At 37.1% G+C, this 22,224-nt stretch overlaps 1 protein-coding gene across 2 annotated transcripts in view; it reads right to left on the bottom strand.

Annotated features, from left to right (window-relative positions):
• ATP8B4 (ATPase phospholipid transporting 8B4 (putative)) overlaps positions 1-22,224 on the bottom strand; it is a 258,066-nt gene that overhangs the window by 74,328 nt on the left and 161,514 nt on the right. For both annotated transcript variants that reach the window (XM_060294275.1, XM_060294274.2), the window contains exons 13-16: positions 15,517-15,725; positions 12,732-12,775; positions 8,138-8,303; positions 3,269-3,457 (exon numbers count right to left, since the gene is read on the bottom strand). In XM_060294275.1, the coding sequence (XP_060150258.1) occupies positions 3,269-3,457; positions 8,138-8,303; positions 12,732-12,775; positions 15,517-15,725 (608 nt within the window). The remainder of the gene's footprint in view (positions 1-3,268; positions 3,458-8,137; positions 8,304-12,731; positions 12,776-15,516; positions 15,726-22,224) is intronic.

Below are 22,224 nucleotides of genomic sequence, written 5' to 3'. Positions count from 1 at the left end.
AGCCAGCAAGATTTTTTAATCAGGTGATGGCAAAATCAGGCCAATGTTTTAAAAAGAATACCCTGGTGTCAGCATAGAGGATTCTTTTAAGGGGAAACAGGTTTAAAGATATTGCCATAATGTAAGCAAGCAGTGATGAGAGGCTTAACTAAAGCAGTGGCACTGGGAATTAAGTGAAAAGGACAGTAGGCTTTTATGACAAAAACGGGTTTTTGAGGCTATTTTTAGAAAGATTACTCTGTTGCCTTGAGAAGGAGAGACTTAGAAACAGGATGACTACTGAGGATCCTATCCAAGTACTAACCAGGCCCGACCCTGCTTAGCTTCCGAGATCAGACGAGATCGGGCGCGTTCAGGGTGGTATGGCCGTAGATTGAGGATCCTATAGACAAGGCAAGGGATGCTGAAGCCTGAATGAAGAGAGTAGCAGAGTATCTCAGGGGAAAATAATGAGTAGTATTTGAGGATCTCCTAGTCCAGGGCAATGGTCCCCAGACTGGTTCTCTGCCCAGCAGCATCTGCATCAGCAATACCTGGGAGCCTGTTAGACATGCAAACTTTTAGGCCTCACCCCAGGCCTACTGAATCAGAAACTCTAGGGCCTAGGCCCAGCAATTTTCATTTTAACAAGCCCTCCTGGTGGTTCTGATGGGAGGTGAAGTTTCAGAATCACTAGCCTAGGGGCACAAAGGAGAAGGAAGTATCAAAAGCAAGTGAGCTACAATAGGGATTAAGAGGCTAGATGTTGGAGAAAGATGTTCAAATATTTAAAACCTGGGTTCAGGTATTTCCTCTGCATCTTACTGGACTTGTAACAAGTTGTGTGACAACCTCGGGCAGGATACTTCAAATCTTTGAGCCTTAATTGCCTCATCTCCTGATTGGGGGTAATACACTATCGCAAGAATTTAATAAAATAATTCATTGTAAAGTGTTCAGTGCACTCACACGGGCATATGGCAAAAGGTAGTTAACAATTTTAATAAGAACTACATAAAGAGCAATAGTTGTGAGAAAGAAAGTTCTATATTAGACATACAAAATTTGAGGTAACTGTAGTACAACCCAGTGGCAGAATCCAGGAGAAGGCTGAAAGAGTGTGTGGGGACCTCAGAGAGAGATTGAAACTGAAGAACAATATGGGAAGGACACAGAATATAGGCAATAGCTACCACCATGTGAGTGGTCAAGATTATCCAAGGAGAGCACAGGAAGTGAGAAGAGAAAAGGACACCAACACTGAAGAGTAGAACAAAGAATAGTCAGCTTGAAAAGGAGCTTGAGAACAAAAACACAGGAGAAGAGGAGAACCAGGAGCCAGCGAGCTCCCAGAGGCCAAAAGAGGAGTGTCAAGAGAAGTAGGTCAACAGTCCCGAATATCACCAAGTTTAAAAAGATAGGGCTTCCCTGGTGGCGCAGTGGTTGAGAGTCTGCCTGCCAATGCAGGGGACACAGGTTCATGCCCCAGTCCGGGAAGATCCCACACGCTGCGGAGCGGCTGGGCCCATGAGCCATGGCCACTGAGCCTGCGTGTCCGGAGCCTGTGCTCCGCAACAGGAGAGGCCACAGCAGTGAGAGGCCCGCATACTGCAAAAAAAAAAAAAAAAAAAAGATGAGCGATGATAGTAGAAGATAGATGTTAGATAGAAAAAAGGAAGGAAGGGGGAGAGAGAGAAAAGAAGAAAGAAAGAAAGAAAGAAAGAAAGAAAGAAAGAAAGAAAGAAAGAAAGAAAGAAAGAAAGAAAGAAAGAAAGAAAGAAAGAAAGAAAGAAAGAAAGAAAGAAAGAAAGAAAGAAAGAAAGAAAGGAAGAAAGAGGAAGGAAGGAAGAAAGAGAGATGGAAGAGAGAGAGAGAGAGAAAGAAAGAAAGAAAGCAAAAGGAAGGGAGAGAAAGAGAGAGAGGGAGGCAGGGACATAAAGACAGAAAGAAATAAGAAAGAACGAAAGAAAGAAAGGAAGGAAGGAAGAAAAGAAAGAAAAGAAAAGAAAGGGAGAGAGAAAGAAAAAGGAAAGAAAGAAAGAAAAAGAAAGAGAGAGAAAGAAAGAAAGAAAGAAAGAGAGGGAGGGCTATTGCTTTGGGCAGTTATGAGGTGATTGCAAACTTCTGAGAAGGCATTTCTTTTTGAACAGTGGAAGCAGAGGACTGACCTTAATAGGCTGAAAAGAGAAATCAAGGTAAGGATCAAAAACTGACCTTGAAAAATTAAGTTGTGATGGAAAGAAGAAAAATGGGGTGCCAAAATCAGTGGAGGTCAGAACATGAACAATATCTTTAAGGAAACAGGATGATGACAGAGTTGCAGGCTGAAGGAAGGAGCCAGTGACGAAGAATAAGAAGCAAGCAGGGAAGGAAAAGGGATGGGAACAGGTAGAATCTTTAGCATTGAAAAAGAGCAAGAGGAATTTTTCTCTGAATCAGGAAAAAGACTGAGTAAAGTTATAGCTTGGGGATGAAGGAGGAAGATGGGGAAAAGGGTAAGGTGATAGTGTGCATCTCTGAGGGCCTCGTTTTTTAGAGAAATAGCAGATGAATTTAGCTTCCAAGAGTAAAGAAGATTCATGGCAAGGTTGAGGACTTGAGGAAAGGGCAAAGATTTAGAACACCTGTTATAAGGATGGAAGAAGCAAAATAAGAATGAGAGGGACATTGATGCAGCACTGAGGGTTAGCACTGACTTAGGAAAGCATGGATTCATTGTGGTGCTAAATTCAATAATGGGTGATCATCTCCAGCAATGCAAGTGAACAGAGTAAATGGATAATAATGAGAAGACTGATGATGATTTTCACAAAACAACAATATCAACAATCACTGGCATGTGCCAAGTAATTCAGGAACTCATCCTGAGCCAGTGCTGTGTAGTGAATGACCTTCCTTCATAGTCAGACCTCCTAGGTTTAAATCCTAGCTATTCTATCTCAAGCTATGTGACCTTGGGAAAGTTACTCAACCTCTCTGTTTCAGTTCTGTTATCTTTAAAATGGGCATAAAAATAATAGTACCTACTTTGTAGGGCTGTTGTGATGACTAAATCAGTTCATTCATGTATAGCATTTAGACCAGTACTGGACACACAATAAGCATTTGTTACATGTTAGTTATACTCACCACTACTGAGTTGAGGCTAAGTTGAGGATAACAGAAGTTCAAAGGTTAGTAAATATCACAACTCTCAACACATAACCAAGAGTAAAATCATCCCTGAGAAGTTTCCATATAACCATAGTACTATCAAGAGATAAAAAATACTCCCAGCCACCAACCGTACCTATGACAGACATCCTTTTTCTGAAATTGTTGAAATCCAAAAAGGCAAGCAATTGATAAGTAACTAGTGTTCCCAATTCTTCTATTGTTATTGTCTCTGGGGTCCGAGACTTAAAAATGAACCCCAAATTTTTTGCAGCAGTCACTAGAGCCCCTTCATCAGGTGATTGAACTTGGTAAATCAGCTCTCCTAAAAGGAAAAGAAACAGGTGGATTAAATAACAACAAAAAAAGGCAAAGAAACAAAGGTATTAATACTGAGAATAATAACATTCGTAGAACACCAATGCCAATTCCAACTCATTCTATGACACCCAACCCAAGTGTCAGCTCTAGAAATCAGACCTTTTCCACTCACCAACCAGGTGACCAGGTGCCTGTACTGTGGATCCACAGGACACAATGTATACCACCCCTTACCACCATCTTACAGGAAAAGATACCACCATCTTACAGGAAAAGGCTCATTCCTGAGCCTGCCTCCCTACTATGCTGCAAGTTTCTTAGGGCAGAGACCACACCTTTGTATTTTCAGTGACTAGAAATGTGCCATGAAAGCTTCACAAACTAAAACACTTTATATATTAATGCACATAATCCTCATGACAATGAGGTAGGGATTATTAAAATTATTACAGGCATACCTCGGAGATATTGCAGATTTGGTTCCAGACCACTGCAATAAAGCAAATATCACAATACAGCGAGTCACACGAATTTTGTTGGTTCCTCAGTGCATATAAAAGTTACGTTAACATTATACAGTAGTCTATTATATGTGCAATAGCATTATATATAAGAATGTACATACTTAATTAAAAAATACTTTATTGTGAGAAAATGTTAAGCATCATCTGAGCCTTCAGTGAGTCATAATCTTTTTGCAATAGTAACATCAAAGATCACTGATCACCATGATCACCATGACAAATATAATAATAATGAAAAAGTTTAACATACTGTAAGAATTACCAAAATGTGACATAGTGACACAAAGTGAGCAAATGCTGTTGGAAAAATGGTGCCAACAGACTTGCTCGATGCAGGGTTGCCACAAACCTTCAATTTGTGGAGAACACAGTATATGTGAAGGTAATAAAATGAGGTATGCCTGTATTTCCATTTTATACTGGTAAAAACTATGACTGAAAATATTATGTGATTTTTGCAAGATCACACAGCCAGAGTGACAGAGCAGACATTCCAAATTCCTCCTCAGTCTGCTACTAATGACCATTTTATGAGAATGCATACAAGAAATCCCTTGAAACGTAAGGAATCAAACCAGGATGTTAATGATTGGTATCTGGTATTGTGTATGTGTTGGAGTGAGGGTGAGAGGGGAGAAGAGAGGAAAAGAATGAAATGGGGGGAAAAAAACATAAAAATACACTTTAAAACCAGCATGAATAAAGTAAGCCTTTCTATATAAAATTGTACTACCTTTGTATGTAAAAATAAATTAGAAAAAGTAGGCAGAGCTAGATCCATATTTACTGATTTATAGTAATGTCCAAGATAAATTGTTCAGAAAACCAGTTGCATATTAATCTATATATTATGATTCCTTTTTTAAAAAACAAACCACCTACACATCTACATATATTCATATATATATGAGCAAATTGAAAGTGTGAAAGTATGCACACCAAATGTTAACATTGGTTACCCCTGTAGAGGTGGAATTAAAATCAGGAAGAAATTATTAGCTCTGCCTTTATAAATCTTTGTATTGTATGGTTTCACTTGCTACAATAGGCATAAATTAATTTTTGAAATTCCCAAAACAGAAAAAGTTAAAGCAATTTCTTGATCTACCCATGAAATGATATGATAACTCCCATTTCTGGCAACACTGTGGAGTAGGTGCCAGGATCAACCTCCCCTGTTGCAAAGAGCTACATATTCCATAAAGACAAAATATTTAAATATTTTTGAATGTACCCAGGACTGGCTAGAAAGCAGTCACTGTTCAGGTCAAAGACTGAAAAAAAAAAAAATGGAATAAATGAAGAGCATTTTCTAAACCAAGGGGACTTGCTCATTGGTTTCCAGTCTCTCAAGCCTTTGGTTAGAAAAGACACAGGCCAGGGAAAGAAGTCTAATGGGAGACCATCTCTTAAAACTGAGCCCCCAGAAAGGATAGTCTCTCAGTATAAAGGTAAACTGAAAATCAGTGCCCCCTTTAAGAGTCATGCACCACAATGTTCATTGCAGCTCTATTTACAACAGCCAGGACATGGAAGCAATCTAAGTGTCCATCGACAGAGGAATGGATAAAGAAAATGTGGCACATATATACAATGGAATATTACTCAGCCATAAAAAGAAACGAAATTGAGTTATTTGTAGTGAGGTGGATGGACCTAGAGTCTGTCATACAGAGTGAAGTAAGTCAGAAAGAGAAAAACAAATACCATATGCTAACACATATATATATGGAATCTAAAAAAAAAAAAATGGCTCTGAAGAACCTAGGGGCAGGACAGGAATAAAGATGCAGACGTAAAGAATGGACTTGAGGACACGGGGAGGGGGAAGGGTAATCTGGGACAAAGTGAGAGAGTGGCATGGACTTATATATACTACCAAATGTAAAGTAGATGGCTAGTGGGAAGCAGCCACATAGCACAGGGAGATCAGCTCAGTGCTCTGTGACCACCTAGAGGGGTGGGATAGGGAGGGTGGGAGGGAGATGCAAGAGGGAGGGGATATGGGGATATATATATGTATATGTATAGCTGATTCACTTTGTTATAAAGCAGAAACTAACACACCGCTGCAAAGCAACTATACTCCAATAAAGATGTTTAAAAAAAAAAAAGAAGAATGAATATTGTCAGTAAACTAGAAATCTGAGAAATGTCTGAAAGATAAAAAGTAGATTTGATAAATGAAGAAATAAGAAAGGAGAAAAACACAGCTCAAAGCATTTGAAAAAGAAAATTAATACAGAGGTCAGAGCAACCCCCAAAGAGTCTCCAAATCAGAGTCAACAAATGAGAAAAGCAGAAGTGGTCTTGGAAGCACCATGAATAAAATTATTTGAAGAATTCCATTCAGCTCTCCCAGACCATTTGGGCTCCTCCTCCTGCCAGCTTACTCCGAACAGCAGGCTGCAGTGACATTTGCCCCAGGATGAAACCTTGAAAATGTTCTTCTACACAAAGTACACAATCCACCTAAGGAAACTTTTAAAATTTGAATGCTGGGGCTGGAGACCAAAGCTGAAAACAGCCAGAAGTAGCTTTAGAATTCCACAAGGATAAGAGAAATAAATTAATGAGAGAAAGGAACTCCATGACTCTGATATTTTCTTCCAGCCCAGACCTTAAGTATAACTTTGTCTCACATTAGGGTTCTGGCACAGACTCCTAGCACTAGATCTGAAAAAGTAAGATAGCTAAACCGAGGTATCATATGAATTCCAGGAGAGGGGAACCCCATACCAAGAAGATGATCTATGTATTGTGCCTTTCCCCCACAATCTTGGGAGACAGGCCACTGTAATCAGAACCTACGTTCACCAAGAGGCAAACAGGGATTCTCAAACACAAGTAGGAACAGGCAACCACAAACCATCAAACGTTTGAGAACAACATGAAAGTTAGACACACAACTCAAAACACGACATTCCGTAAAATGAAACATAATAGAGGAAACAAAAGATTTCAAATTAAGAATAATTAATATCCTCAAAGAGATCTAAGAAAATATCATGATATTGAAATAAAAACAAATCGCTATTAAAATAAAATAGAGCTTTAAAAATGAAATAAACTCAAAGTCAGAGATAAAAGAAATTTACTTGAAGGCATTGTGCTATCCTCAGATACATTAGCATTATAAATACCAGTTAAGTTATAAATATAATTATGTGAATCCTCACAGCAATTAAAATCAGAGGAATGAGTTAGTCCAGCATCATCAAGGACAAAACTATGGCTTGAATGCAGTCCCAACAAAGAAAAAAAGAAGAAAAATATATATAGAGAGAAAGAAAACATATATTCAAATGTACATATGCACATACATATACACACATACATATATATATCACACATATACATATATACAGTCTGTAGACTATATATATTTCACTTTTGAGTTGAAATTACTTGAGTGGTAATTTTCACCCAACAGGTGATAGTAGAAAGAAATAAAACTTGTAAATGGAATAGACTGGGCCCAAATGGAGCGAGAAGCCAATTCACCGTCCATTGTCTACCTGCCTCATTGCTTCAATATTAAAGCGGCCCAGGTGACTTTGTTCTCTTCTGTGAACCCTGAGCTCTGAACAACCATCCTGGTAGTGTGGAACTTGTTCATAATGGGGACTAAACACAAGTATTCTATCAGTGTAAATCTGTCGCATTACTGGGAAAATTCATTCTAAGCATACGCCTGATGGCTATCCGCATCTACTAGATGTGCATGTTAATAACAAGAGCTAAGTGGCTCAAGAGTGTTTCTCTGATTGTCCTGCCTACCAGGAAGCTCACAGTCAAATACGGTGCTCAATCATGAAAGATATTTCATCCCCTTTAACTGACATATCTAGGCCCTCATCTTTTTGTTGTTCCTATTTCTTTTCTTTTTCTTTTCCTTTAAGTCTCTCCATATCTTTTGGAAAACATTCCGAATATAAATAAATACAAAGAACCGTTAGTGATAGGTAAACCCCTCATGCAATGCTATATTCTGAATTAGAAAATCCTTCCAATACAAAGAACAGTTAGTGATAGGTAAACCCCTCATGCAATGCTATATTCTGAATGAGAAAATCCTTCCAATTCCAAACATTTTTAATAAAAATATCAATACTGATTTAAAAAACAAGGCTCACTACTCAGACACACTTTGCACTTACCTGCACTATTTTCCTCTGACATTACGGTGTGGCAGAGTGCAAGTAACCTAAGGAATTCATGCACTTTGGGATCACCCATTTTAATGGATTCCATCAGATGGTGGTCAAAAAACTGAAATGTTCTGTCAGCTTGGGGGTTGACTGAGAAACCCACAGCCTCTTTTTTCTATAGGAGAACAACAACAACAACGAAACTGTAGACTTCATTCCAACAACAATCTTTTAAAATTCAAAAACACTTCTTCTAAGTATTTTTAGTGCTTGTATGATTTCTCAGCCTCAAAAGCCTGGCACTAAAATGACTTTCTGTTCCCTCATTACCGTTAAATATTATCTTCTCATTTCAGAGCTATGTAAACCTTCATCACCAGAGCAGTAAACCTTCTAAAAGCATATGGGAAAGAAAAATATCCAATGGATGTACAGATTCTCAAATGTTTACTTCAACTCCAAAATACAAAGAAGCCCTGAAAACTGAAAGTTTTCTTCAAAACTTACTTGACGGCAAAACCTGACCTGACTTGAACTCATATTGGCAGCAATATCTGACCTGGAATGGAATGTGCCTAATTATAGACTTTTAAAAGTCTACTTAGTGTGAATTAGTATTTTCTGTTATAAAAATATTTATGTGTTTGATTACAGGGTACTTTCTCTGATCTCACTAGTGTTACTGCGTAATATAATGACAGAATTAAAATCAGGATCTTGAGATATTTGTACTCACGTGTTCACTGCAGCATTATTCACAATAGCCAAGAGGTAGAAACAACATAAATGTCCATCAACAGATAAATAAAGAATATGTGGTTATATATATACAATGGAATATTATTCAGCCATTTATAAAAAGAAATCCTATCTTTATGCTATGACATGAATGAACCTCGAGGGCATTATGCTAAGTGAAATAAACCACTCACAAAAGAACAAATATTGCATGACTCCATTTATATGAGGTATCTAAAGTAGAATTCACAGAAACTGAGTGTAGAATGGTAGTTTCCAGGGACTAGAAGAATGGGGAAGTGGGGAATTGCAGTTCAATGAGAATTACAGAGTTTCAGACATGCAAGGTGGAAAAATGCTGGGATCTGCAGTACAACATTGTGCTCATTGTTAATAATAGTTTACTGTCCACTTAAAAATTTGTTGACTAAAAAAAAAACAAGATGAAAGAAATAGGGTTCAATAAAGAACAGAACAAAATAGTAGACAATTCAATACTAAATTAGATCTCTGTTAATTCACTGACTTCTGAAAAGCACAAAACGTACTTCTAACTTTTAAAAGTTTATTATTCAAAGCACTAGACCTGTGATCATGTCTTTGCAAGGGCAGTTAATGGGAAAATACTTTTAATATACACTCTGTCTTGAAGACTGCAGAATATTTTAAATATAATACTTATATATCCAAGTATATGAGAAGACATACCAGTATACAAGATACTCCATTAGTTGTGTTTATCCCAGAATCATAGAGACTTATTTAATCACAGATTGTTTTGTTCATGTAATAAAGTTTGAAAACAACCACACATAAGGGGGAAAAAATGATCAACTCACTAATAAGTAGTAAAATACACACTGGATTTAGACTTCCCTAAACCCCACCCAGGGAAGAAACTATGACTTAAAGAGATTACAGCCTGTCAAACTGTCATTCAAATATAAAGTCAACAGATAGTTCTGAACAGGTATTTTTCATGAACCCATCTTGAAACTAGAGGATACTTCAGCCAAATAAGAGATAACTGGAAAAACAGTGGGAAAGGGAGCAGTTAGTGGTAAGCACCAAATCTCTCTAAGTGAAGAACTAAATATAAAAGAAATAGATTAGGATGGCAAAACAAAATGTATATATTATATACATCGACTATGTAGAAAAGACTGATAAAAATTAGGAGAAGATGCTGATTTCCTCATTTTAGTATCTGAAGGTCAGAAGATATCATTTAAAAACTCAAATCAACTAAGAGAAATCTATGTATATTTAAGATGAAGAAGCATCATTAATACAAGTAGTAGGAAAATATGAGGGAAAGAAGGATAAATATAATAATTTTACCATTTTTCATATTAGGAAATTGATAGACACTGCTTATGAAAAAAGAATTGAGTATTGTATAAACTCTTGAAAGTATACAGTAGAGAAACAATAAAATACCTTCCTAAATATTACAAGAGAAGCACACACACAGAGCAGAGTCCATACAGAGAATTATTAAAAATTATAAAGGCACAAAGTATAACCTAAAATATTTAACAGAGCCAATGTAGATGGCCCAAACTCACTTATTAAAAAATTGGCTGCAAAGCAAAATCCAACCCTCTGCTATACATAAGACACACCTAAAACAAAGTTATTTAGGAATATTGAAAATAAGAGGTGGGTAAATGCAAATCAAAAGAAACCAGGAGACATGACCTTGATATTAAATAAGGTTGAATCCAGGCCAAGGAGAATTAAATGAGTCAAAGAAGAGCACATTCATAATAAAAATATAACCACTGTGAACATCAATGCACCTCAAGATAGCATCAATACTCATAAAATGAAGACTTCAGGCTATATAGGAGCTAGAGAGAGAGAGAAATTATCAGAACACTTTAGTTAACCTCTTTAATCCAAACAGATAATATAGATAAAAGATAAATAATGAAACAGAAGACCTAAATAATATAATTAATAAGGTAGAACTAAAATGACACACAGCTAATTTTATACCTTGACAACAGAATATACATAAGCTTTCTTTTTAAGGACCCTGGAACACAGACAATAATTGCTCATATTACGCCACAAAGAAAACCCAAATAAAGTCCAAAAAAGTAGAAATAATACAAATCTATTCTTCTTGTTTCATTTTGTTTTGTTTTGTTTTTATAGTTAATAATACTTTATTTTATATTTAAAAGTTGCTAAGGGAATAGAATTTCAAAACTTCCATCACAAGAAAAAATAACTTGTAATTTCAGTAGTGATGGATTTTTTGTTTTTTTGAATTTTATTTATTTTTTTATACAGCAGGTTCTTACTGGTTATCCATTTTATACACATTAGTGTATATACAAATCTATTCTTTTATTAAAAGTACAATAAAGGTTGGGGGGGAGTCCCAACCACTTCGAAATTTTAAAGTTCTTCCTTTAAAAACTCATGGTTCAATGTGGATATTCAAATTGACATAACAAAAATAAAGATACTTTAATGCACTACAGGCCAAAATCCATGTAATTAAAACTAAAGCAGTGTTCAGAGGGAAATTAATAACCACAGATACTTGTATAAAAAAAGGAAAGAGGGACTTCCCTGGTGGTCCAGTGGTTGAGAATCCGCCTTCCAGTGCAGGGGACGTGGCTTCAATCCCTGGTTGGAGAACTAAGATCCCACATGTTGTGGGGCAACTAAGCCCACACTCTGCAACTAGAGAGCCCACGCACTGCAACTACTGAGCCCATGTGCTCTGGTGCCCACGTGCCACAACTAGAGAGAAGCCTGCGCGACACAACAAAAGATCCTGCGTGCTGCAACTAAGACCCAATGCAGCCATAAATAAATATTTTTTAAAACACGAAAGAACAAAAATTTTTTTTATTTTATTGAAGTATATGGTTGATTTACAATGTTGCAGTTAATTTCTGTTGCACAGCAAAGTGACTTTTTACATAGTCTTGTCAAAAATCAAAAACTTTGATAAAACATTGTGTTGGTGAAGGTAGGAGAAAGTAAGCACTCTTATACATTGCTTGTGACAGGGTAAATTGATGTAAATTCTAAAGAGGACAATTTGGCAATATTTATCAAATTATAAATGCACATATATTTTGATTGAGCAGTTCCATTTCTAGAAATGGAACTTGTTAGAGAATATAGGATCCATGTGATATAACGTATACACCGTTATTTATTATTATTATTTTTTTGTGGTACGCGGGCCTCTCACTGTTGTGGCCTCTCCCGTTGCGGAGCACAGGCTCCGGACGCGCAGGCTCAGCGGCCATGGCTCACGGGCCCAGCTGCTCCGTGGCATGTGGGATCGTCCTGGACCGGGGTACAAACCCGTGTCCCCTGCATCGGCAGGCGGACTCTCAACCACTGTGCCACCAGGGAAGCCCTACACTGTTATTTTTACTGCATTTTCTTTACAAGCAAAATATTGAAAATATTCTGAATGTCCATTCCTGTCTCCTTACATAAATTAAGGAACATTGGTATAACAGACTATTATTCACTGTAAAGAGAAAAAGGGAACACTTTTTTTTCACTGATATAGAAAGATCTTGATCATTGTTGAGGAAGAAAGTTAAGAACAGTATGTATAGTTCACTACCAACTATGTAAAAAATGGAGAAATATATTTGCTTGTATGTAATAAATACCTCTAAAAGAGAAAAAAAACCAGGGAACTCTGTGGTTGGGAAACCTGGACGAGAAGGAATTTTGAACCATATGAATCTATTTTTTTAATGTTACATATTAGGTATCTCATCTGGTCATAGTGGAAATCAGGCGTCTAGGAACTCATCATTTTTAAAAGGTACATACAATTTGAAATTAAAAGTAAGAATGAATTTTATCACCTCCACACCTTAGTCATGTCTGTTTTCTGACCCAGGACATCATGTACTTCGCCTGAAAAAACAAAAATTGAGAATTAAAAATAAATGAAATTGAAACTAGATTTAGTCATTTAGTTTTAAGAAATACACTTGTTTATTAAAGCACTACTACTAGATGACATTATGAGTTCAAACCTAGACATTTTAAGGAGTGTTTTCAAACTGTAACGGTAGATATGGCAATTGACACAGAAAGATACTCATGTTTGCCCAAGATAGAACTAAAATGCAGTACACATTAAAACAAAATAAGATCGCAATCATGTTTATCTGTAAATTTTATCATTCTGTTGTTACATTATCTATGATGTTTGCAAGAGGCAAATTTTGTTTTTCACTTTATACCCACTGTTGGGGAATCCAAAATGATATCCAAGACAGACCAATTCTCATCTTGATGAGTACATCTTTGTCTATCTTGGTTTGGGCCAGAGCCATCTTTAATATCTATAATGGCAAGGTCAAATTAGCAAGTAAACATGAAACCATGTCAGAGCCTTCTGCAGTCAGAAAACATAGCCACCTATGTGCCAAACATTTAAAAATAACTATTCTTAGTATAAAGCCGATATGTGCTTATTACAAATATATTGGAAAATATAGGCGTTTTAAAAACAGGAACGAAAACCTGTAAAAAAAATGAAACAAAACAAACAAACAAAAAAACAGATTTTCATTCCTGTTTTATAGAGGACAGGACTGAAGAACAGAATTCAAAGTGACATGATTCAACTAAAACTAAAAAGTCAGCATAGTAGGTTTTTTAATTCAAATCTATTTTCATTATACAATACTGTGACCCAAAAACCACTTGATAAAGAGTTACTGGTTGTTTTTCTGGGGCTCAGGTCTAAATCTAGAATACTGTGAGGCTGCTGTGTGGGAAGAGTCCCTGAGCTAGAGAGTGAACCTAGCCCAGCATCTGGAATTTAAATCCCAAACTCACCACGGTTATGTGCCAGTCATTGCCCTTTATGCCGTAACTCTGATAAATGTTAAAAGCAAAATAAAACTGTCTTTGTGTAAAATGGTCCTCCCAAAGAAAGCCTCTTCACAAGGCTGGTGATGAAAGTGAAGAAAAATGGAAGAAGTCTAAGAAAATAATAGTTCTGAGAAAGAAAATAGAAGCTTTAGATAAATCAGAGTAGAATATCACATTTTCCCAAGGCCTGGATCTATGATATAAACAAGGCCAACTGTATGGGGGGGTAAAAAGTGATTCTGGAACATTCTTTGAGTGCTTTAGTAATAGTAAATGTATTATAAATTAGAATGGCTATATAAATTTAAGGGTCTAAAGGGGTTACTTAAATCTTTCAGTTACTTTCCTGCTTTTTATGAGGGAAATCACAAGCTATCATGGGATTTGTAAATTTGGAGATTTGCAAAGATCTTGGGATATATACTTTGTGAAAAGCAAGGGACTTCTCTAAAAATCACCCTGTGACAAACATATCTACAAATAAATCTTGGTCCACGTGTCTGATAATTTCTTTAGGGTCATTTCCTGGAAGGGATAGTATTATAATTATTATATTATCAATAAGTGCCATGGCAAAAGAATCCAAAAGGTCTACAAAATTCCAAATATCTCCAATACTCTAACAGAAATTTTCTCATTTAAACTGCTCTTTGGGTTGTATATTTTGAAAGCCTCTGAAAATAAGATCAAAAGAATAAATTTTAAGAAAAGGTTCTATTTTATTTATCATCTTAATAAGAGTGATATCAGAAATGCACAATGTAACTGAGGGCTTGTGGAAGTCCAGTTTGAAAAATCATCTGGTCCACTACCAGAGAAGGGTGGGGCAGGACAGGGGCAGGGCAGAAGAGAGGTGAGGAAACCATGGCGACCATGGGTTATGGGGGTGGGATAGCAGAGGGAGGTCAAAAGGTAGGAAAGTATGAAAATCAACTTCCTGTATTTCTTAGTTTTGTTCAGGGTCAAATCTTACTTTAAAATATTTGGCAATGTGTAAAGTTTCCCATCAGGAGACAAAGGAAAGTTTTCCCTCTCTTTCTCAGATTTCCTTTATTTCCTGAGATTTCTGTATTGAGAAACTGTACACTCAGAGTCCAGTGAAGTGAGATTGGGAGTCCGGAGGAACCCGACAGCACCCTTCCGGGAAGCTTCCGTGCTCTCAACAGAAGGAACTGTCTGCTAACTAGCCAAAGTCGGGGTGACAAGGGTCACATATTACTAGAATGCCTGAAAATCCAAAACAGAGCAGGTATCCTAAAAGAAGCATACAAATAGCAACTGGGTATTGATGAAACAGTTGGACCACTCAGAGTAGCCCTATAGTGTGAATTCTCAGGAATGAATTGTAAATTCTTATGAATACAGACACTAACATCATTTCCAGAGCTGCTAGGAAGCAAGTATAAAATATTGCTTTTTACTGAGATAAATCAGGCTATGAAGAACTTGTCCTCCCTGGGATATGGGTCTATCAAGCACCACCGAACAGATCACACAGTTGGTGCACTGAAAGGAACCTTAGAGAGTATCACGTCTAACCCCCATCTCTACCCATGAATCGTAACAGATTTAAAGTATCATCTGAATTATTCAACATTCATCCAACAAATATTTAGCAAGTGTTTATTATGTGCCAAGCACTATGTTATTAGATGCTGGTGGTGCCCATATTCATCAGAAAAACAGAGATTTTTTAATTAAAAAATAAAAGTGTTGCTTATTTTTTTTAAGGACTGTTAACAATATCAGGAAAAAGGAACTGTTTCCCTTACCGTAGATTCTCCCATTAATGGAACATTTTTTAAAAGTCATGATGTTTTCAGTGAGGGTACCCGTTTTGTCAGAGAAAACATATTCAATCTGGCCTAGTTCCTCATTGAGCGTGGTCGTCCTAGCTTGAGCAGGTGTTGCCTTCCCAGAGTAATACATCTTCCGATCCCAGTTTATAAAATAACTGTGTCCCAGACGAATTACTTCCACACTTTCATCATTAAAATGGAAAAAAAAGAGAAATACTCCATCAATTTCAGAAGATACAAAGCTTTGCCAAAGCAAGAAGTCTGCCAAAGTCTTCAGAGTTTAGAAGAAAATGTGGATGCTCTGTCTCCAGGTTTTAGGGACCTTCAGAGGCATCTCAGCAGTCTGTTCATAAAATGTTCTAAGTCATTTGCTTGTAGCACCTTGAAACAATGAGCTGGCTTTGCATAAAGCCTTAGGGAATGTTCCATGCTTCTCTACTTACATTAAACAGGCCTAGTAGAGATTTCTTGTATAGCATTTTAGTTGTTTGATGTCGCTTCACTTTGCCAAAAGAGGTAGAAAGGAGTATCTCCATGAAGCACTAAGCAAACCATAATAGCTATTGAGTAAAAACAGGTTGTGTTGTCATATTACTTTGCCCATTGAAAAGAGCACTGTCTCATGATCTAGTGGTGATTTATGATTTTCCAGCTCTAGAAGTGGAATTTCTGAAACCAAGGGTATAATCGTTTTCAGTCTTTGTACACAAGTCCAAATCAACTTCCAAAAAAGTTACAACAATGTAAGTTTCTACCATTAGATTACTGAAAATTATCTTTTAGTCTATGCCAAGTCAAATGGCATCTCATTACTGTTGACTGCATTTCTTATCAGTGAGTTGAATTTATTTTTTCAAATTTTATTGGCCAGCTATATTTCTTCTCAGAATTATCTAATTGCATTACCTGCCTATTTCATATTTTCTATTCAGGTATTAGTGTATTTCTTATTGATTTGTAAAAACTGTAGAGAGAGATATATATATATAGCATATGTATCTATATACATTATGCCAATAGTTACCCAGTTTATCATTCATCTTTTAATTTTGTTTCCACTATTTTTGACACAAAGAAGTTTTCTCTGTTTAATCAATCAAATTTATCAATAGTTTATAGTTTCTGTTTATAGTTTCTTTTCAGGGAGCTTTGCTTAAGTCTTCCCTATGGCAAGATTATATATATACAGATATCTATACTTTTCTTCTAGTTCTTTGTTGGTATTTTCCCCACGTTTAATTATTTATTGCAATTAGAATTTTCTGAAGGATGTGCATAGTGAAGCTAATTTCAATTTTTACAAAGTTTATTCATCACCATTTGAACATTGAATCCTTTCCCCTACTGTGTTGAGATGCTTCCATGTCACATATAAATTATTTCTTCAGCAGAATCTGTTTTAGGCATTTCAATTTTGTTCCTTAATGTGTTAATTAATGTACCTCTTGTTTTCATTATTGTAGCTTTATAAAATTTGGCATACCTGGAAAGAGGTAAGAACATCTTTATTCTCTTCTTTTTCAAAAATTCTTAGCTGTAATCACTCATTTATTCCTCTTGATAGAATCAATGTATTCATCAAATAAACTTTAGAATCAATCTATCAACTTTCTCATAAAACTTATTTGGAATTTTTATTAAAGTTATATTAACCTCTTAATTATTTGAAAAGAATGGATATTTTATAACATTTAAACACAACTTCAAGAAAAAGGATAAATCTCCCCAGGAATTCAATTTTGAAAAAGTACTTCTATTGATAAAGAGTTTAGTTTTGTTTTATTTCGCTCTGTTTTTCACATAGGTCCACACCATAGCTTGACAGATTTGTTCCTGGACATTGTATCTTTTTATTGATGGGAAAATTTTTTAGTTGCTTTTGGCTTAAAGGAAAGTGTTTTTTTTTTTTTTTTAGATGTTGTGGGTAGGAGTCTATTAATTAATTAATTTATTCTTGCTGTATTGGTTCTTCGTTTCTGTGCGAGGGCTTTGTCTAGTTGTGGCAAGCGGGGCCACTCTTCCTTGTGGTGTGCGGGCCTCTCACTATCGCGGCCTCTCTTGTTGCGGAGCACAGGCTCCAGACACGCAGGCTCAGTAGTTGTGGCTCACGGGCCTAGTTGCTCCATGGCATGTGGGATCCTCCCAGACCAGGGCTCGAACCCGTGTCCCCTGCATTAGCAGGCAGATTCTCAACTACTGCGCCACCAGGGAAGCCCCAGTAAGTGTTTTTAATACTAAAAGCTTTTCTTAATATTAAAAAAAAGTGATTATGTTACAAAATACAACATTGCACTGAATTATCTTACTAAGAGTTTTACAGTTATTCTTTTGGATTTTCTAGGTTTATAATCACATTGTCTCTGCTCTTCCTTTCTAAGAGATTTTTTTCAGTTTCATGTCTCATTTTGTTCATAGATATTTTAGTTGCATGTGTTAGCACATTAACAAGAAGATCAAGAACAGTATAAAATAGTAATAATAAAGCAGGGACCCATAGCTTATTTCTGATGTTAATGGGAATTAAGCTTAGGTTTTCTCATCTGTAAATTGAGAAAGCTGACAGCAGCCTGATTATGCTAACTCTGAACATTTGTCTCCTTAAAGACAAAAGATGACACTCAAGTCCTTTCTGGGCACTAAATCCTATGCTTCTAGTTCTGTAAGTACATGACACATCTATATTTCCCTCCCCAGCAATGGTAGGGTGTCAGTTCGTTTTCTAACTATTTAAATGGTAACACTTGTTTTCACGCAAAGTAAAAAATCACACTATGACTCTGTAGAATCATAAGACATAAAAATGAATGTCATATTCTGCATGTATTTATTTATACCTTATCTTATCATGATTCATTCTTCATATCATTCCCACCCCACTTCCTTGTAAGTTCCTTGATGGCTGTTCTAATTCAGCTTTGTTCTTCCTATTCCATTCACTGAGAAAGCATTAGCACTTACCATGGACCAGGCAGAGTGCCTTACCTGTCACAGGCAGTCAGTTAGTGTTGAATGAGAAATCTGACTCGCTATTCCCTAATTTCACCAAGAAGGACAATAAGACATAGAGAGGTTAAGTGACTAACCCAAGGTCACACAAATAATTAACCACAGAACCAAGACTAGAATTCAGGCATTTGGTAACGTCAATGAAGACCTGACCTTAAGAATGCCATAAAAATGGCATTATGCAGGTAACTGATCAATCACTTGAAGCTTTCATTTATCTAAAAGTAAAGTATCTCCCTAAAAATCTAAGCAAAATTAATGGAGAGCAGAATTTGATCCTTTTGTGTTGCAGTTCAAGTCAGTGGAAGTACTCTAAATTAATTTGAATTCTTAGACCTTAAAATAGTCTGTAGAGAGGAAGAGTATCCTTTTTGTTTGGGAAAAGAGCATTTAGGAGAGTCACAATGGAACATTTAGCTCTTTGTTTTATAACAGCAGAGAAAAGGAGACAAATGCGCAGAGTCAGTATAATCAAGCTGCTTAGTGTTTTCTGCCTGGAGGCTCAAAGAACAGGGCTTATGATTCTGCCCATTCTGAGGCAAAATAAGCAACATAGAAACAAGTTTCTTTTGTTTTGGAAAAAACACTAAAAAGCTAATTTCTTGGGAGTACAACAGCTGCACTTCTTAAGATGATGTATTAAAAAACTGTAGCTGGGTATGTTTTAACACTACAGATAAATTGACAGCATAGAAATACCCTACCAAAATCAATGTCCTATGCTCACATAGACTTGTTAAGCATTCAAAGTAAAGTCTACACTTTTATCCTCAAGTGACATGGCACTAATTTATTCCTTGTACCTATTCAAAGGTGTAATGGAAGCTTTTGTAGAAGGCCTTCATCCCTCCAATCAGAAATACCTATGATTTCTCTTTTTCCAGATCTCTGTCTTAGCAACCTGAAATTCCCTGGAATGCTTTTTTCCCTCAAGCTGAACTCAGAATCACTATTCTTATTTGGTGAGCAAAAATGCTCACATTTATCTTCATCAATACCATGGCTTACCAACAGGTAGAAAATTCTAGCCTCTTTTTTTTTTCTCTTGATGTCTTGGCCGATTAATAAATCATGCACAGCTTAAGACATAGACAATGTGCCAAGTGTTAGAAGACTTGGGTTTGGATTTTGGCTCTGTCCCTAACCAGCTCCACAATCCTGAAAAAATCATCTCATTTATAAAAGAAGTTCAGCAATAACTACTTCAAAAGATTTTGGGGAGACATAAATGAGATAATGCATGTGAAAGCACTTTATGTAAAATATGAAATGCTATCTAGAGGTAAGGTGATGTTATTTGGAGCAGAAAGGAACTCAGAAATCAATTATCTCAATCTGCTCATTTTAGAGCACATATTTCATAGGCAAACTAAGGCACAGAGAAGCCAAGTGCTTTCTCCAAGGTCACACAGCTATTAGTGGCAGTGACAAGACGAGAACTTGGGCTCAGACTATTCCAAATAGGTTTTCATTCTGCCACTGTGGGGGACACATTAGAAGGAAAAGGAACCTGGGAATCTAGCCTTGGTCTTTAAAAAAACAATCTTAAAAATCATTAAATGAAAAATGCCAGTGCACTTCAAAGAAAGAGTGTATACGAAATACACTTCCTTCGTGAGGACACATGAAACTGTACGTGTGCAGATGGTAAGCCACTATGAGCATTTATTATTCATTTCGACATAAAAGGAAAGCTATAAAAGCTGACCATAGCTCCTCTGGCAAAGAGCAGGATTTACTACAGACTTTATAATTGGATACAAGCATAAGAGGTCCTCAGAATCAAAGATGAGCCAGTAGGATACATTTTAAATAGAGCCTGCTCTGACCACAGCTCCAGAAGGCCCAAAGCATTTTGTGGTGTTGTGACCACATCCCACTACTTCCAGTCAATTTCCCACAACTTGACATTTCAGTTTCCTAACTGCTCTCTAAAACAAGGGTGGATTTTGTGCATTAACCTTCCCTTGTTTCATCAGAGTTAGGATTTTGGAAAGAGAGAAAAAGAAGCTCGTAAAAATTAGTGGGGATTTAGAGCTGGTGATTTTGTTTATTGTTAAAATACTGGTGATGAGGAATGTCGATGGAGGAAACAAGATGGCGGAGTAGAAGGATGTGCTCTCACTCCCTCTTGCGAAAACACCAGAATCACAACTACCTGCTGGACAATCATTGACAGGAAGACACTGGAACTCACCAAAAGAGATACCCCACATCCAAAGACAAAGGAGAAGCCACAATGAGATGGTAGGAGGGGCGCAATCACAGTAAAATCAAATCCCATAACTGGTGGGTGGGTGACTCACAGACTGGTGAACACTTATACCAAAGAAGTCCACCCACTGGAGTGAAGGTTCTGAGCCCCACGTCAGGCTTCCCAAACTGGGGGTCTGGCAACGGGAGGAGGAATTCCTAAAGAAACAAACTTTGAAGCCTAGTGGGAATTGATTGCAGGACTTCGACAGGACTGGGGTAAACAGAGACCCCACTCTTGGAGGGAACACACAAAGTAGTGTGTGCATCGGGACCCAGGGGAAGGAGCAGTGATCCCAGGGGAGACTGAACCAGACCTACCTGCTAGTGTTGGAGGGTCTCCTGCAGAGGCAGGGGGTGGCTTTGTTTCACCATGGGGACAAGGACACTGGCAGCAGAAGTTCAGGAAGTACTCCTTGGTGTGAGCCCTCCCAGAGTCTGTCATTAGCCCCACCAAAGAGTCCAGGTAGGCTCCAGTGTTGGGTAGCCTCAGGCAAAACAACCAAGAGGGAGGGAACCCAGCCCCACCCATCAACAGTCAAGTGGATTAAAGTTTTACTGAGCTCTGTCCACCAGAGCAACAGTAACCTCTACCCACCACCAGAGCCTATCATCAAGCCTCTTAGATAGCCTCATCCACCAGAGGGCAGACAGCAGAAGCAAGAAAAAATACAATCCTGCAGCCTGTGGAATAAAAACCACATTCACAGAAAGATAGACAAGATGAAAAGGCAGAGGGCTATATACCAGATGAAGGAACAAGATAAAGCCCCAGAAAAACAACTAAATGAAGTGGATATAGGCAACCTTCCAGAAAAAGAATTCAGAATAATGATAGTGAAGATGATCCAGGACCTCAGAAAAAGAATGGAGGCAAAGAGCAAGAAGATGCAAGAAATGTTTAACAAAGACCTAGAAGAATTAAAGAACAAACAGAGATGAACAATACAATAACTGAAATGAAAACTACACTAGAAGGAATCAATAGCAGAATAACTGAGGCAGAAGAACGGATAAGTGACCTGGAAGACAGAATGGTAGATTTCACTGCTGCGGAACAGACTAAAGAAAAAAGAATGAAAAGAAATGAAGACAGCTTAAGAGACCTCTGGGACAACATTAAACGCAACAACATTCGCATTACAGGGGTCCCAGAAGGAGAAGAGAGAGAGAAAGGACCAGAGAAAATATTTGAAGAGATTATAGTTGAAAACTTCCCTAACGTGGGAAAGGAAATAGCCACACAAGTCCAGGAAGTGCAGAGAGTCCCATAAAGGAGAAACCCCAGGAGAAACACGCCGAGACACATATTAATCAATTTGGCAAAAATTAAAGACAATGCAAAATTATTGAAAGCAGCAAGGGAAAAACGATAAATAACATACAAGGGAAATCCCATAAGGTTAACAGCTGATTTCTCAG

This window comes from Globicephala melas, chromosome 2 (genome assembly GCF_963455315.2).
Source record: "Globicephala melas chromosome 2, mGloMel1.2, whole genome shotgun sequence".
Lineage (NCBI taxonomy): Eukaryota > Metazoa > Chordata > Mammalia > Artiodactyla > Delphinidae > Globicephala > Globicephala melas.
This window is presented reverse-complemented; position numbering and strand designations above follow the sequence as displayed.